Source organism: Salvelinus fontinalis, unplaced genomic scaffold (genome assembly GCF_029448725.1).
Source record: "Salvelinus fontinalis isolate EN_2023a unplaced genomic scaffold, ASM2944872v1 scaffold_0700, whole genome shotgun sequence".
NCBI lineage: Eukaryota > Metazoa > Chordata > Actinopteri > Salmoniformes > Salmonidae > Salvelinus > Salvelinus fontinalis.
Window position 1 is genome coordinate 28,128 of NW_026600909.1, and position 17,342 is coordinate 45,469.

At 42.1% G+C, this 17,342-nt stretch overlaps 1 protein-coding gene across 1 annotated transcript; it reads left to right on the forward strand.

The window, feature by feature from the left end:
• Positions 1-286: 286 nt before the first annotated feature.
• On the forward strand, positions 287-14,709 carry LOC129847087 (peptidase inhibitor 15-A-like). The gene is made up of 6 exons (XM_055914878.1): positions 287-630; positions 930-1,261; positions 4,025-4,143; positions 9,768-9,900; positions 10,124-10,239; positions 11,081-14,709. Exons 2-6 carry the CDS (start codon positions 983-985, stop codon positions 11,214-11,216), a joined length of 783 nt encoding a protein of 260 aa, XP_055770853.1. The 5' UTR covers positions 287-630; positions 930-982; the 3' UTR covers positions 11,217-14,709.
• Positions 14,710-17,342: the final 2,633 nt, after the last annotated feature.

Here is a 17,342-nt window from a genome sequence, read left to right on the forward strand (position 1 = left end):
CGTTTCTTCATGCAACGTTCCCGTGTGGCTCAGTTGGTAGAGCATTGCGCTTGCAACGCTAAAGGCTGGGTGTTCGGTTCCCACGGAGGGACTCATTGCTTCCAGTAAATCGCTCTGTAAAAAATGAAACTTTATATGTTTCTTTAGCCAGTTTCTCATCATATAGTAAATGTTGCCTGATGACCGCAATAAACCCACCTCCCTTCCCCAACCTCTATCTGACCTGAATTACGAGATTATGTGCCTATTTCATCATGTATTTTCTTCTTCACTTTGTCCAGCTGCGCAAACGTAAAGCAGATGTTCGTGATTAAGTTGAAGCAAGCTCTCTCTGCCAGGAAGGTGATAAAACATAGCTGCTCTCTCCAAACGATGTTTTGTTTTCAGGTGAAAGGGAGGGGACTCAGTCAGCACACCTTCGGACCGGCGTACTTCCTGCATCTACCGCTGTGATATATAAACCCGGGGCGCAGAACGGCAGCCGAAGTCCTCTTATAGTTTGACTAGTCTAGGCTACTGCTGGAACTGAGCATCATCTCTCTCTCTCTCTCTCCTGTCCACTATTCTATCTGGAAGGTTGGAAGAGTGTCGCCTGGCAACGCAGGTACAAGATACGGCTGAAAGTAGAAGGTAGGACCGTTCCAAGATTCCACAAATTTTATTTCTTCTGTTGACACCGATATTTCTCTACTGCATGCCTCTTTGACATTTTTTGGGGGGGAATCTTTGCAGTTTTTTCCCCCACAGACATTTTCTCAATTTGAAATATCACACTATTTTAGGTTACACACTTGCGTGGGATGAGAACAATGTATACTGATGTTATTCAATTTTACGCATGGAACATTTTAAGTCTTGGCCCACTCTAGTTGGCATACCGTAAAAATATACTTATCTAATGTCTCGGATTTTTATTGATTTCATTTCAGATTAAATCCAGACTTCGCATACAGCCTTTGTGAAATCAGAAAAAGAAGTCGACATGAATGCTCCGCACTTTGCCATAGACTTTCTGCTGCTGTGCATATCTTGCGGAGCAAGTGTATTGGCAGCGAACTCTCCCACCGTGTCCTCGACGCTGCCAGCCACCAATTTCACCGACCTTGGCTCAGCGTTCAGCTATGGAGAAGCAGACAACGAGAATATCATTCTGACCAGGAAGAAGCGTTATATTTCCCAAAACGACATGCTTGTCATTCTCGATTATCACAATAAAGTAAGAGGGAAAGTTTTCCCTCCGGCGTCCAATATGGAGTACATGGTAAGTGATTTATCTTCCAACTTTATCAATCCATTGCTCATTGATTAATGACGAAATACCATTCTGTTTTCCCGCCTTCTCTGCCTTCACTTGCTCTTGTGATTGTGTATATTGATATTGACGTGTTTGTATTGATAATCCCCCTATTGGTAACATCAGTGGTAAGCGTTATTATAAACTAGACTTTACACTGTTGGCCTACTGGACTAGCTACTCAAACCATTGAATGATAAATGTGTGTTGCTTAGTGAAAGAAGCTGTCGTCATGGTGACTGGTGACTCTAGATTGATGCCTGATGTGAGTGCAATTGTTCCACATGACACCCTATTCCCTATTATGTAGTGCACTACTTTTGACCAGGGCCCTATGGCACCCTATTCCCTATGTAGTGCACTACTTTTGACCAGGACCCTATGGCACCCTATTCCCTATGTAGTGCACTACTTTTGACCAGGACCCTATGGCACCCTATTCCCTATGTAGTGCACTACTTTTGACCAGGACCCTATGGCACCTTATTCCCTATATGTAGTGCACTACTTTTGACCAGGGCCCATTGTATTTCATTTAGGACAGAACCTTGGTCCACATGAACCCATTAGTCTTTATGAGGTACTACTAGCTTCTATAACTGAAGAGCACCTCTATGTTCCCCCTCCGGGCACTTCCAGCAAGCCTCTAGGTGGTCCTGGACCATGAAATGTGGTCAACAGCTGGGTCCGAAGAGACATTTGTCACTGAACATCTTGCTCTGAACTCCGACCACATTCCACACGGCACCTTATTCCCTATATAATGCACTACTTTTGACCAAAGTCATAGGGTGCCCCTTAATCAAAAGTAGTGCACTATATAGGGAATAGGGTGCTATGGTAGTGCACGATATAGGGAATAGGGTGCTATTTGGTATCCAAGTGTCCATGTAGTGATGTAATGGGTTTGGTTTGGTGTAGCTCATGAATGAATGATGAATGGGTCTTAACACACGATAGCCGGTAGCTGATAGCTGGTTGTATTTCATGGACAATGGGTTATGTTTTATTAAAGTGGATCATGGTGGTTATGAGAATAGGAAGTTATTTTTGTATTCTAGACACAGTGACGAGTGCATTGTTCCCAAAAGAGGCTACTGTAAAAGACTCTAGCTACAAAAAAACAACAATTGGCAGTGTACTGCTCAGAACTGGCCAGTTGCATAGCCAGCATAGGAAACGACGATGGAATCGTTGAGCGGAAGTTTCTTTACATTCTCTAATACAACATTCTGAATTTTGGAACCACACGAGAGAGTAGCCTGCAAAACGATCTAGGAGGGGTTGTCTCATCGTCCCAAACCCTGATCCAATTCTTCATTGGCTCTGTGCTCCGTTCCAACGGGACTGTTGGATAAATGAAGAGACCACGTTGCATTGTTGCATCATAACTCATGGAACATGGTTGCGTTGGAGTACTGGGAACGCAGCAGAACAGTCTGGCGTTAATGAAACGTCGTTAAAGAGACTAATGAAGAGCTGGAAGAGACATTTATTTTTTCTTTTTCTAAGAAGCCGACAGACGGCTTTTGTTTTCTTTGTGAAAACAGAAAGGAAAACCCGTTACACTGCTGCTCATGCTCACAGATAATTCATTACAACATTCCATCAGGGAAACCATTTCTCAGGGCCTTAATGCATGTCAATCTACAATATAACAACCTTTAGTATGGGGACATGGATTAGAAAAACGTTTTGTATAAAAACATGGATTATAGATACGCTTTATATATGAGAACATGGATTATAGACAACCTTTAGTATGGGAACATGGATTTTAGACACAATTTAGTAAGGGAACATGGATTATAGGCAATTTTTAATATGGAAACATTATTTATTTACAAATTTTAATATGGGAACATGGATTATAGACAACCTTTAGTAAGGGAACATGGATTATAGGCAATTTTTAATATGGAAACATTATTTATTTACACATTTTAATATGGGAACATGGATTAGAGACAACCTTTAGTATGGGAACATGGATTTTAGACACAATTTAGTAAGGGAACATGGATTATAGGCAATTTTTAATATGGAAACATTATTTATTTACACATTTTAGTATGGGAACATGGATTATAGACAATCTTTAGTATGGGAACATGGATTATTAAAGACACGTTTTAGTATTGGAACATGGATTATAGACAATCTTTAGTATGGGAACATGGATTATAGAGACACGTTTTAGTATTGGAACATGGATTATAGAGACACGTTTTAGTATTGGAACATGGATTATAGAGACACGTTTTAGTATTGGAACATGGATTATAGAGACACGTTTTAGTATTGGAACATGGATTATAGAGACACGTTTTAGTATTGGAACATGGATTATAGACAATCTTTAGTATGGGAACATGGATTATAGACAATCTGTAATGTGGGAACATTGATTATAGATACGATTTAGTGTGGGAACATGGATGATAGACAAACTACATTACAGTCCATGTTATTCATGATTCTACATTTTCTTGTGTTCCCTGCGTGTGTGTGTGCGTGTGTGTGTGCGTGTGTGTGTGTGTGTGTGTGCGTGTGTGTGTGTGTGTGTGTGTGTGTGTGTGTGTGTGTGCGTGTGTGCGTGTGTGCGTGTGTGCGTGTGTGTGTGTGTGTGTGTGTGTGTGTGTGTGTGTGTGTGTGTGTGTGTGTGTGTGTGTGTGTGTGTGTGTGTGTGTGTGTGTGTGTGTGTGTGTGTTTCTACGTGTGTGTGTGTAGACGTGGGACGAGACCCTGTCTAAATCAGCGGAGGACTGGGCCCACTCGTGTCTGTGGGAGCACGGACCTCGACACCTCCTCAGGTTCCTGGGCCAGAACCTCTCTGTCAGGACCGGACGGTGAGTCACCTCTGACCTCTGACCCTTAAAGGTTAAGGTTCAGGATGTCGGGGGGAGGGTGTACGGATCCTGGATCTCTTCTAGTCGTGACCCTGTATGTGTACCAGATGGTACCGTATTACGTATTCAGTGCACTACTGTTGACCACAGCTCTATGGGGGATACATCTAATCAAATGTTATTGGTCACGTACACGTGTTTAGCAGATGTTATTGCGGGTGTAGCGAAATGCTTGTGCTTCTAGTTTCCGACAGTGCAGTAATATCTAACAATTCCACAACAAAACCTAATACACACAAATCTAAATAAAGGAATGGAATTAAGAATATATAAAGATTTGGATGAGCAATGTCAGATCAGCATAGACTAAGATACACTAGTATAGAATACAGTATATACATATGAGATGAGTAATGCATAGACTAAGATACAGTAGAATAGAATAGAATACAGAATATACATATGAGATGAGTAATGCATAGACTAAGACACACTAGTATAGAATACAGTATATACATATGAGATGAGTAATGCAAGATATGTAAAGATTATTAAAGTGACATTATTAAAGTGACTAGTGATCCATTTATTAAAGTGACCAATGATTTCAAGTCTGTGTGTTGGCAGCAGCCTCTCTGTGCTAGTGATGGCTATTTTAACAGTCTGATGGATTTGGAAGGCCATGGAAGAACTGAGAAATCTTCAGTTTCAAGGAAGTGTGTACAGCATTATCATGCTGAAACATGAGGTGATGGCAGTGAATGAATGGTACGACAATGGGCCTCAGGATCTCGTCACCGTATCTTTGTGCATTCAAATTGCCATCGATAAAATGCAATTGTGTTTGTTGTCCGTAGCTTATGCCTGGACCATACCATGACCCCACCGCCACCATAGGGCACTCGGTTCACAATGTTGACGTCAGCAAGGTGCTTGCCTACACAATGCCATTCGCGTGGTCTGAGGTTGTGAGGCTGGTTGGATGTACTGCCAAATTCTCTAAAGCAAGTTGGAGGCGGCTTATGGTAGAGAAATTAACCATTCCTGCAGTCAACATATGCCAATTCCACGCATCCTCAAAATGTTAGATATCTGTGGCATTGTGTTGTGTGACAAAACTGCACATTTTAGAGTGGCCTTTTATTGTCCCCCAGCACAAGGTGCACCTGTGTAATGATAGTGCTGTTTAATCAGCTTCTTGATATGCCACACCTGTAAGGTGGATGGATTATCTTGGCAAAGGAGAAATGCTCACTAACAGTAAACTAATTTGTCCACAAAATTTGAGCAAAATAAGCTTTTTAATGCTTACAGGGCATTTCTGGGATCTTTAATTTCAGCTCATGAAACATGGGACCAACACTTTACATGTTGTGTTTGTATTTAGCAGTCTTATGGTTTGAGGATACGACCTTTTCAGGGTCCTGGCTGGTTCCAGACTTGTGAGTCTTTGACAATTTGTAGGGCCTTCCTCTGACACCGCCTGGTATAGAGGTCCTGGATGGCAGGGAGCTTGGTCTCAATGATGTACTGGGCCGTACGCACTATCCTCTGTAGCGCCTTGTGGTCGGATGCCAAACAATTGCAATACCAAGCTGTGATCAAAATGCTCTCTATAGAAGGGCCCATGCCAAATCCTGAGGTGTTGTCGTGACTTCTTTATGACGGTGTGTGTGGACACAGAGGTCACTAACTTCCTCGCAAAAAGCTGTCTCGTTGTCGTCGGTGATCAGCCCTACCACCGTTGTGTCATCAACAAACTTTATGATGGTGTTAGAATCGTGAGTGGCCAGCCAGCCAGTCGGATTACAGGAGGGGACTAAGCACGCACCCCTGAGGGGCCCTCGTGTTGAGGGTCAGCGTGGCGGATGTGTTGTTGCCCTACCCTTACCACCTGGTCAGTCAGGAAGTCCAGGATCCAGTTGCAGAGGGAGATGTTTAGTCCCAGGGTCCTTAGCTTAGTGATGAGCTTTGTGGGCACTATGGTGTTGAACGCTGAGCTGTAGTCAATTAACAAAAATATCACATAGGTGTTCCTCTTGTCCAGGTGGGAAAGGGCAGGTGTGGTGTGTAATAGATATCACATCATCTGTTGGGGCGGTATGACAATTGGAGTCTGTCCAGGCTGTCTGGGATGATAGCGTTGATGTGATGCCATGCCCAGCCTTTCAAAGCATTTCATGGCTACAGATGTGAGTGCTACGGGGCGAAAGTCATTTAGACAGATTACCGTGGCGTTCTTAGGCACAGGGACTACGGTGGTCTGCTTTAAATATGTATGTATTACAGACAGGGTCAGGGAATGGCTGGGAAATAGCAGTGAAATGTCATTTCTTTGGACCACTTCCGTATGGAGCGCATCACTAGTACTTCCTGTTTGAGTTTTTGCTTGTAATCAGGAGGATAGAGTTATGTTCAGATTTGTCAAAGGGAGGGAGAGGGAGAGATTTGTAACGCGTCTCTGTGTGTGGAGTACTTGTCATCTAGAGTTTTATCGCCTCTAGTTGCACAGGTGACATGCTGCTAAAGATGGCTGAGTGAGGTCTTATAGATCTATACAGCTGGCTGAGTGAGGTCTTATATCCCTGTACAGCTGGCTGAGTGAGGTCTTGTAGCCCTATACAGCTGGCTGAGTAACGTCTTATAGCCCTATACAGCTGGCTGAGTGAGGTATTATAGCCCTATACAGCTGGCTGAGTGAGGTCTTATAGCCCTATACAGCTGGCTGAGTGAGGTCTTATAGCCCTATACAGCTGGCTGAGTGAGGTCTTATAGCCCTATACAGCTGGCTGAGTGAGGTCTTATAGCCCTATACAGCTGGCTGAGTGAGGTCTTATAGCCCTATACAGCTGGCTGAGTGAGGTCTTATAGCCCTATACAGCTGGCTGAGTGAGGTCTTATAGCCCTATACAGCTGGCTGATTGAAAGCAAGCATCAGGAGGATAGTTATGGTCAGATTTGCCAAATGGAGGGTGAGGGAGAGCTTTGTATGCGTCTCTGTGTCTGGAGTAAAGTTGATCTACAGTTTTTTCACCTCTAGTTGCACAGGTGACATGCTGGTAAAAATGAGGTAAGAAGGATTTCAGTTTTCCTGCATTAAAATGACCGGCCACTAGGAGCGTCATCTCTGGATGAGCATTTTCTCGTTTGCTGATGACCTTATACGGCTCGTTGAGGGCGGTCTTATGGCCTTATACGGCTCGTTGAGGGCGGTCTTAGTGCCTTATACGGCTCGTTGAGGGCGGTCTTAGTGCCTTATACGGCTCGTTGAGGGCGGTCTTAGTGCCAGCATCGGTTTGTGATTGGAAACAGACAGCTACAAGAAATATAGATGAAAACTCTCTTGGTAAATAGTGTGGTCTACAGCTTATCATGAGGTATTCTATCTCGGGCGAGCAGAACCTCGAGACTTCCTTAATATTAGAGAAGGCACACCAGCTGCTCTTAACAAAGAGATACACCCCTCCCCCTTTAGCCTTACTCGACGCCGTCGTCCGGTCTAGACGATGTATGGACAAACCCACACGATATACAGTATATAGTATCCATGTCCGTGTTCAGCCAAGACTCCATAGAAATATAGAATATTAGAACAATTCTTCCGGGTCCAGTTGATAGGATAATAGGAGTTCATCCAATTTATTCTCCAGTAACTGCACATTCGCTAACAGAACAGAAGGTAATGGTGTTCGGATGTCCAGAAGATGTTTTCAGTCATAGGAAATGATGGCAGAGACATTATGTTACAGATAGACAGCGTCGGGAGCTCGTAAAATGGTCGCTATCTATTGCAATGCCCCATCTCTTAGTCCTGTCTGTCTGTCTGTCTGTCTGTCTGTCTGTCTGTCTGTCTGTCTGTCTGTCTCTGTCCTCAGTACGAATCTGTCTGTCTGTCTGTCTGTCTGTCTGTCTGTCCTCAATACTAATCTGTCTGTCTGTTTGTCTGTCCGTCTGTCTGTCTGTCTGTCTGTCTGTCTGTCTCTGTCCTCAGTACGAATCTGTGTGTCTGTCTGTCCGTCTGTCTGTCTGTCTGTCTGTCTGTCTGTCTGTCTGTCTGTCTGTCTCTGTCCTCAGTACGAATCTGTCTGTCTGTCTGTCTGTCTGTCTGTCTGTCTGTCTGTCTGTCTGTCTGTATGTCTGTCTGTCTGTCTGTCTGTCTGTCTGTCTGCCTAGTCCTGTGTGTTTCAGTTGGTAGAGCATTGCACTTGCGATGCCAGGGTTGTGGGTTCGATTCCAACGGGGGACCAGTATGAAAATGTATGCACTCACTATTATAAATCACTCTGGGTAAGAGTGTCTGCTAAATTACTGAACTGTAAATGTCTGTCTGTCTCTGTCCTCAGTACTAATCTGTCCTCAGTACTAATCTGTCTATCCCCTGTCCTCAGTACTAATCTCTATGTCCTCAGTACTAATCTGTCTGTCCCCTGTCCTCAGTACTAATCTCTCTGTCCCAGTACTAATCTGTCTGTCCCCTGTCCTCAGTACTAATCTCTCTGTCCCAGTACTAGTCTGTCTGTCCCCTGTGCTCAGTACTAGTCTGTCCTCAGTACTAATCTGTCTGTCCCCTGTCCTCAGTACTAGTCTGTCTGTCTCTGTCCTCAGTACTAATCTGTCTGTGTCTGTCCTAAGTACTAATCTGTCCTCAGTACTAATCTGTCTGTCTCTGTCCTCAGTACTAATCTGTCCTCAGTACTAATCTGTCTGTCCCCTGTCCTCAGTACTAATCTGTCCTCAGTACTAATCTGTCTGTGTCTGTCCTAAGTACTAATCTCTCTGTCCCTGTACTAATCTGTCTGTCCTCGGTACTAGTCTGTCTGTCTCTGTCCTCAGTACTAATCTGTCTGTCTCTGTCCTCAGTACTAATCTGTCTGTCTCTGTCCTCAGTACTAATCTGTCTGTCCCCTGTCCTCAGTACTAATCTGTCTGTCTCTGTCCTCAGTACTAATCTGTCCTCAGTACTAATCTGTCTGTCTCTGTCCTCAGTACTAGTCTGTCCTCAGTACTAATCTGTCTGTCTCTGTCCTCAGTACTAATCTGTCCTCAGTACTAATCTGTCTGTCTCTGTCCTCAGTACTAGTCTGTCCTCAGTACTAATCTGTCTGTCTCTGTCCTCAGTACTAATCTGTCTGTCCTCAGTACTAATCTGTCTGTACCTGTACTAATCTGTCTGTCCCCTGTCCTCAGTACTAGTCTGTCCTCAGTACTAATCTGTCCTCAGTACTAATCTGTCTGTCTCTGTCCTCAGTACTAATCGGTCTGTCCTCAGTACTAATCTGTCTGTCCCCTGTCCTCAGTACTAATCTGTCTGTCCCCTGTCCTCAGTACTAATCTGTCTGTCCCCTGTCCTCAGTACTAGTCTGTCCTCAGTACTAATCTGTCTGTCCCTGTCCTCAGTACTAATCTGTCTGTCCCCTGTCCTCAGTACTAATCTGTCTGTCCCCTGTCCTCAGTACTAGTCTGTCCTCAGTACTAATCTGTCTGTCCCTGTCCTCAGTACTAATCTGTCTGTCCCCTGTCCTCAGTACTAATCTGTCTGTCCCCTGTCCTCAGTACTAGTCTGTCCTCAGTACTAATCTGTCTGTCTCTGTCCTCAGTACTAATCTGTCTGTGTCTGTCCTCAGCTACCGCTCTATTCTCCAGTTGGTGAAGCCCTGGCACGATGAAGTGAAGGACTATGTGTTCCCTTACCCCCGGGACTGCAACCCCCGGTGCCCTCTCAAATGCTACGGACCGATGTGTACACATTATACCCAGGTAGGAAGACAGTCAAGGAAAAGTCATTTTGTTGTTTGGGCAGAATAAATGAATTTAAGATTTACATTCTTTGACTTGAACTGTAAGTGCAAATCTCCCATTGACATCAATGCTTGATTGGAAAGTTGAATTTGAACCTGTCATTTTTGACGATTGCCGGGTATGGACGATCTTTGCGTCGTTGACGAGCCCTACGAGTCTGACGAGTCTCTTTACTTTACAGATGGTTTGGGCCACGACGAACAAAGTCGGCTGTGCTGTACACACCTGTCACAATATGAACATATGGGGCAACGTGTGGAAACAGGCTACCTTCTTAGTCTGCAACTATTCATCCAAGTAAGTAGACAGTAATACAATGCCCTTTTTTTGATATTTCAGGAAGTAAAAAAAAACAAAAAAACAGTATCTTTAAAGGAAAGTCCGTTGTTTTTCACATCAACTTCTATGCTTTTAACAATGGTTTAACTGTAGTTCTGAGCGTGTCGATACTCAATCTGTATACCAGTACCAGTTACATACCATTACCAGTATGTACCAGGTACCAGTTCGTACCACTACCAGTACGTACCAGGACCAGTACGTACCAGGTACCAGTTACATTCCAACTCCTCCAGAACCTCAAAGAAGTCCAGAATCATTTTTCTCTCTTCCTTAATTCCGTGATCGAAGGCCGTTTCATAAACCGGGGGGATTTGTGACTGACTTGCGACCTCATAATGCAACCACAGCTGACATGTTTTTAAATCACCGATGGCTTGCACACTGAAGAACACATGTGTTGGTGACTTAGGACATGTGTGCAGCTGCGTTTTATAAAAGCCCGTCAATCAAAGGAAGCATTTTCCTTCCACAGGGACAACTGTGGCCGCTATCGATGTCGCCACTCACAGGCTTACAGAAATGAAGAAAATTAAGTCAACCACAATATGTGTAAAAATTCTACCGTTATCTCTCTGGCTAGCTTTTACATTCCCTAACTACATTCCCTATAAGATAGTTATATAGTTTATATGCTATCTTAGAGCTGAATCACAGACCGCTGGGATTAACTCTGTGTCTCTCTGTCTTGTGTTTTCCAGCGGGAACTGGATCGTACCAGTATTAACTCTGTGTCTTGTGTTTTCCCAGGGGGAACTGGATCGTACCAGTATTAACTCTGTGTCTTGTGTTTTCCCAGGGGGAACTGGATCGGAGAGGCACCCTACAAAGTAGGCGTCCCGTGCTCCGCCTGTCCTCCGAGCTACGGAGGCTCCTGTACCAACAACATGTGTTTCCCAGCCCTCAACACAAACTATCTGCAGTGGTTCAAATAGAGCCCGGAGTCCCTGTCCAGACTAAGGCTACGTCCCAAATCAAACCCTATTCCCTATTGCCATTTGGTGCTAACACGCTGACCCCCCGACCCCAACACAGAGACTTTTCCCCCCCCTGAAGGATTTGCACAACAGTCGTGGAAAACACTTATTTAAGATTAAAGAATACATTTATAATAATGTGTACATAGAATTCATGTTTTGTTTTTTTAACATTGTTTTCCAGAAGTAGTTTTTTTTTTAATGATTATCATATGATGAATTGGATTGATTGATTGATTGATACAGTAAGATTATAATTTATCTTGTGGAGTATGTTTCCTAACATTGTTACAGTATTATGGGTTTACCATTGGTCATGTACCCATAGAATATGGATTCGCATGGATGTGCCTCACAATGGTCAAATGGATACAAGTTATTGACATTTCAACGCTACGGTAGCAAGAAAAAATAGTTTTTAAAAAGTGATTGTTAACTAACTTTTTTTTTTTTTTTTTTTTGCTGCTGCTGCTGCTTAGCTAATCGTCTTGGCTAACTGTGGAGAGAAATAATTCACTTATGTACCGTTAATTAGGGCTTGATTCAATCTGTACCAATTCTACGGCGCAATAGACATTGAAAGGCAATGTTACCCTAGTGAGCGGAGACCGCAATATGTCGGCTCAATCGGAAATGACTTTTAAATTTCAATCGAGCGCAGTAACTCTGAACTTTATGTGATCCAGATGGAATCGAGCCCTTTAGCCACATATCTCTTAGCTAGCAAACGCAACGCTGTGTCCTAAACTGCAAGGTGTCTCCAGTGATACTTCCCCTTTTTTTTTGTCTGTTATCGTCTGTTTTAGTGTGCTGCGTTATAACGCACCTTGCAAATGAATCGCAGCGTGTGTAAATGGTGCTGAAGGTATTTACACACAATGTGGAGGTTATGCCTTGTCATGGTCAGAAGAACAAGGCCTCAGACTTCAGACCTAAACTAACATGAAGCACTCAACCACTAGGCTACCAATCCACATAGCAACTGAAGCTAACCCAACAGTCTACCAAACCACATAGCAACTGATGCTAACCCAACAGTCTACCAAACCACATAGCAACTGAAGCTAACCCAACAGTCTACCAAACCACATAGCAACTGATGCTAACCCAACAGTCTACCAATCCACATAGCAACTGAAGCTAACCCAACAGTCTACCAATCCACATAGCAACTGATGCTAACCCAACAGTCTATCAATCCACATAGCAACTGATGCTAACCCAACAGCCTACCAAATCACATAGCAACTGATGCTAACCCAAAGCCTACCAAACCACATAGCAACTGATGCTAACCCAACAGCCTACCAAACCACATGGTAACTGCAGCTAACCCAACAGTCTACCAAACCACATAGCAACTACAGCTAACCTAACAGCCTACCAAACCACATAGCAACTGATGCTAACCCAACAGCCTACCAAACCACATAGCTCAGCCAGTAGGTTACCAAACCACATAGCTCAGCCAGTAGGTTACCAAACCACATAGCTCAGCCAGTAGGCTACCAAACCACATAGCTCAGCCAGTAGGTTACCAAACCACATAGCTCAGCCAGTAGGTTACCAAACCACATAGCTCAGCCAGTAGGCTACCAAACCACATAGCTCAGACAGTAGGTTACCAAACCACATAGCTCAGCCAGTAGGTTACCAAACCACATAGCTCAGCCAGTAGGTTTCCAAACCACATAGCTCAGCCAGTAGGTTACCAAACCACATAGCTCAGCCAGTAGGTTTCCAAACCACATAGCTCAGCCAGTAGGTTACCAAACCACATAGCTCAGCCAGTAGGCTACCAAACCACTTAGCTCGGCCAGTAGGTTTCCAAACCACATAGCTCAGCCAGTAGGTTACCAAACCACATAGCTCAGCCAGTAGGCTACCAAACCACATAGCTCAGCCAGTAGGCTACCAAACCACATAGCTCAGCCAGTAGGTTTCCAAACCACATAGCTCAGCCAGTAGGTTACCAAACCACATAGCTCAGCCAGTAGGTTACCAAACCACATAGCTCAGCCAGTAGGTTACCAAACCACATAGCTCAGCCAGTAGGTTTCCAAACCACATTGCTCAGCCAGTAGGCTACCAAACCACATAGCTCAGCCAGTAGGTTACCAAACCACATAGCTCAGCCAGTAGGTTACCAAACCACATAGCTCAGCCAGTAGGTTACCAAACCACATAGCTCAGCCAGTAGGTTACCAAACCACATAGCTCAGCCAGTAGGCTACCAAACCACATAGCTCAGCCAGTAGGCTACCAAACCACATAGCTCAGCCAGTAGGCTACCAAACCACATAGCTCAGCCAGTAGGCTACCAAACCACATAGCTCAGCCAGTAGGCTACCAAACCACATAGCTCAGCCAGTAGGCTACCAAACCACATAGCTCAGCCAGTAGACTGGATGGCACAATGGCAGGTGTACCACTTGACCAACACAGCATGACATTGATGTGCAAAGGACAACTTCAGACAGTTACAGTGTATTGTGTTGTAATAATCAGTATCTATTTCCCAGACAGTCCAGACAGCTTTGTTCTGGTCTGGTTGCTATAGGACAGGTTCAGTTCTGGTTGCTAGAGGACAGGTTCAGGTCTGGTTGCTATAGGACAGGTTCAGTACTGGTTGCTATAGGACAGGTTCAGTTCTGGTTGCTATAGGACAGGTTCAGTACTGGTTGCTATGGGACAGGTTCAGATCTGGTTGCTATAGGACAGGTTCTGTTCTGGTTGCTATAGGACAGGTTCAGTACTGGTTGCTATAGGACAGGTTCAGTACTGGTTGCTATAGGACAGGTTCTGTTCTGGTTGCTATAGGACAGGTTTAGTACTGGTTGCTATAGGACAGGTTCAGTACTGGTTGCTATAGGACAGGTTCTGTTCTGGTTGCTATAGGACAGGTTCAGTACTGGTTGCTATAGGACAGGTTCAGTACTGGTTGCTATGGGACAGGTTCAGTACTGGTTGCTTTAGGACAGGTTCAGTACTGGTTGCAATAGGATAGGTTCAGTACTGGTTGCTATAGGACAGGTTCAGTACTGGTTGCTATGGGACAGGTTAAGTTCTGGTTGCTATGGGACAGGTTCAGAACTGGTTGCTATAGGACAGGTTCAGTACTGGTTGCTATGGGACAGGTAAAATACTGTTTGTGTTGCTTGTTGTTTGTCTTTTAACATACCTCGGCGGCAATACATACAGTAGGCTCAGTGGAATGTGTATACCATGGGACAAATGGACAGTATTACATTTAAAGGATCCAGGTATGTCCTTACAGCATGTGTTTTGGTCGATGGCTTGATTCTGTTGTGTCATGTTGTATAAAGTTCACTGATGTGTTTTCAGTGTTGATATGGAGAACCACGTCATAGAATATTGTGTACATGGATAACCCTCATATTTTTTTTTTTATTGTTTTGTAAAATAAACTTTACATAAATGTGGAATTCTTTCCAACTGCATACTGGTTTTGATTGAAGAACACATAACCTTTAAAAAAATACCGTGTATTGTTTCCTCCAATTTCGTGTGGTCGGTATGGTAATTTATTGTGGTCGGTATGGTAATTTCGTGTGGTCTGTATGGCAACATAGTATGGTCGGTATGGTAATTTATTGTGGTCGGTATGGTAATTTCGTGTGGTCTGTATGGCAATATAGTATGGTCGGTATGGTAATTTATTGTGGTCGGTATGGTAATTTCGTGTGGTCTGTATGGCAATATAGTATGGTCGGTATGGTAATTTATTGTGGTCGGTATGGTAATTTCGTGTGGTCTGTATGGCAATATAGTATGGCCGGTATGGTAATTTATTGTGGTGGGTATGGTAATTTAGTGTGGTCGGTATGGCAATATAGTATGGTCGTTATGGTAATTTAGTGTGGTCGGTATGGTAATTTAATATGGCCTGTATGGTAATTTAGTGTGGTCGGTAATAACATACCTACTATATCATAATAACAGCCCTACTATATCATAATAACAGCCCTACTATATCATAATAACAGTCCTACTATATCATAATAACAGTCCTACTATATCAAAATAACAGCCCTACTATATCATAATAACAGTCCTACTATATCATAATATCTGTCCTACTATATCATATCATAATAACAGCCCTACTATATCATAATAAGAGTCCTACTATATCATAATAACAGCCCTACTATATCATAATAAGAGTCCTACTATATCATAATAACAGCCCTACTATATCATATCATAATAACAGTCCTACTATATCATATCATAATAACAGCCCTACTATATCATAATACCAGCCCTACTATATCATAATACCAGCCCTACTATATCATAATAACAGCCCTACTATATCATAATAACAGCCCTACTATATCATAATACCAGCCCTACTATATCATAATACCAGCCCTACTATATCATAATAACAGCCCTACTATATCATAATAACAGCCCTACTATATCATAATACCAGCCCTACTATATCATAATAACAGCCCTACTATATCATAATACCAGCCCTACTATATCATAATACCAGCCCTACTATATCATAATAACAGTCCTACTATATCATAATAACAGCCCTACTATATCATATCATAATAACAGCCCTACTATATCATAATAACAGCCCTACTATATCATAATAACAGCCCTACTATATCATAATAACAGCCCTACTATATCATAATAACAGCCCTACTATATCATATCATAATAACAGCCCTACTATATCATAATACCAGCCCTACTATATCATATCATAATAACAGCCCCACTATATCATAACAGTCCTACTATATCATATCATAATAACAGTCCTACTATATCATAATAACAGCCCTACTGTATCATAATACCAGCCCTACTATATCATATCATAATAACAGCCCTACTATATCATAATACCAGCCCTACTATATCATATCATAATAACAGCCCCACTATATCATAATAACAGTCCTAATATATCAAATCATAATAACAGCCCTACTATATCATAATAACAGCCCTACTATATCATAATAACAGTACTACTATATCATAATAACAGTACTACTATATCATAATAACAGTACTACTATATCATAATAACAGTTCTACTATATCATAATAACAGTACTACTATATCATATCATAATAACAGCCCTACTATATCATAATAACAGTACTACTATATCATAATAACAGCCCTACTATATCATAATACCAGTCCTACTATATCATATCATAATAACAGCCCTACTATATCATAATAACAGCACTACTATATCATATCATAATAACAGCCCTACTATATCATAATAACAGCCCTACTATATCATAATAACAGCCCTACTATATCATAATAACAGTCCTACTATATCATAATAACAGTTCTACTATATCATAATAACAGTCCTACTATATCATAATAACATCCCTACTATATCATAATAACAGTCCTACTATATCATAATAACAGTCCTACTATATCATAATAACAGCCCTACTATATCATAATAACAGCCCTACTATATCATAATAACAGCCCTACTATATCATAATAACAGTCCTACTATATCATAATAACAGCCCTACTATATCATAATAACAGCCCTACTATATCATAATAACAGCCCTACTATATCATAATAACAGCCCTACTATATCATAATAACATCCCTACTATATCATATCATAATAAAAGTCCTACTATATCATAATAACAGTTCTACTATATCATAATAACAGCCCTACTATATCATAATAACAGCCCTACTATATCATATCATAATAACAGCCCTACTATATCATAATAACAGTCCTACTATATCATAATAACAGTTCTACTATATCATAATAACAGCCCTACTATATCATAATAACAGCCCTACTATATCATAACAATGGCCCTACTCTATCATAATAACAGCCCTACTATATCATAATTACAGTCCTACTATATCGTAATATCAGCCCTACTATATCATAATAACAGTCCTACTATATCATATCATAATAACAGCCCTACTATATCATAATAACAGTCCTACTATTTCATATCATGATAACAGCCCTACTATATCATAATAACAGCCCTACTATATCATA

Bases quoted from the DNA above. Each gene is read 5' to 3' on its own strand.
- LOC129847087 (XM_055914878.1), top strand. From the start codon at position 983: ATGAATGCTCCGCACTTTGCCATAGACTTTCTGCTGCTGTGCATATCT. The intron at 4,144-9,767 runs GTGAGTCACCTC...GTCTGTCCTCAG, and splicing joins CTCTCTGTCAGGACCGGACG to CTACCGCTCTATTCTCCAGT. The intron at 10,240-11,080 runs GTAAGTAGACAG...GTGTTTTCCCAG, and splicing joins GTCTGCAACTATTCATCCAA to GGGGAACTGGATCGGAGAGG.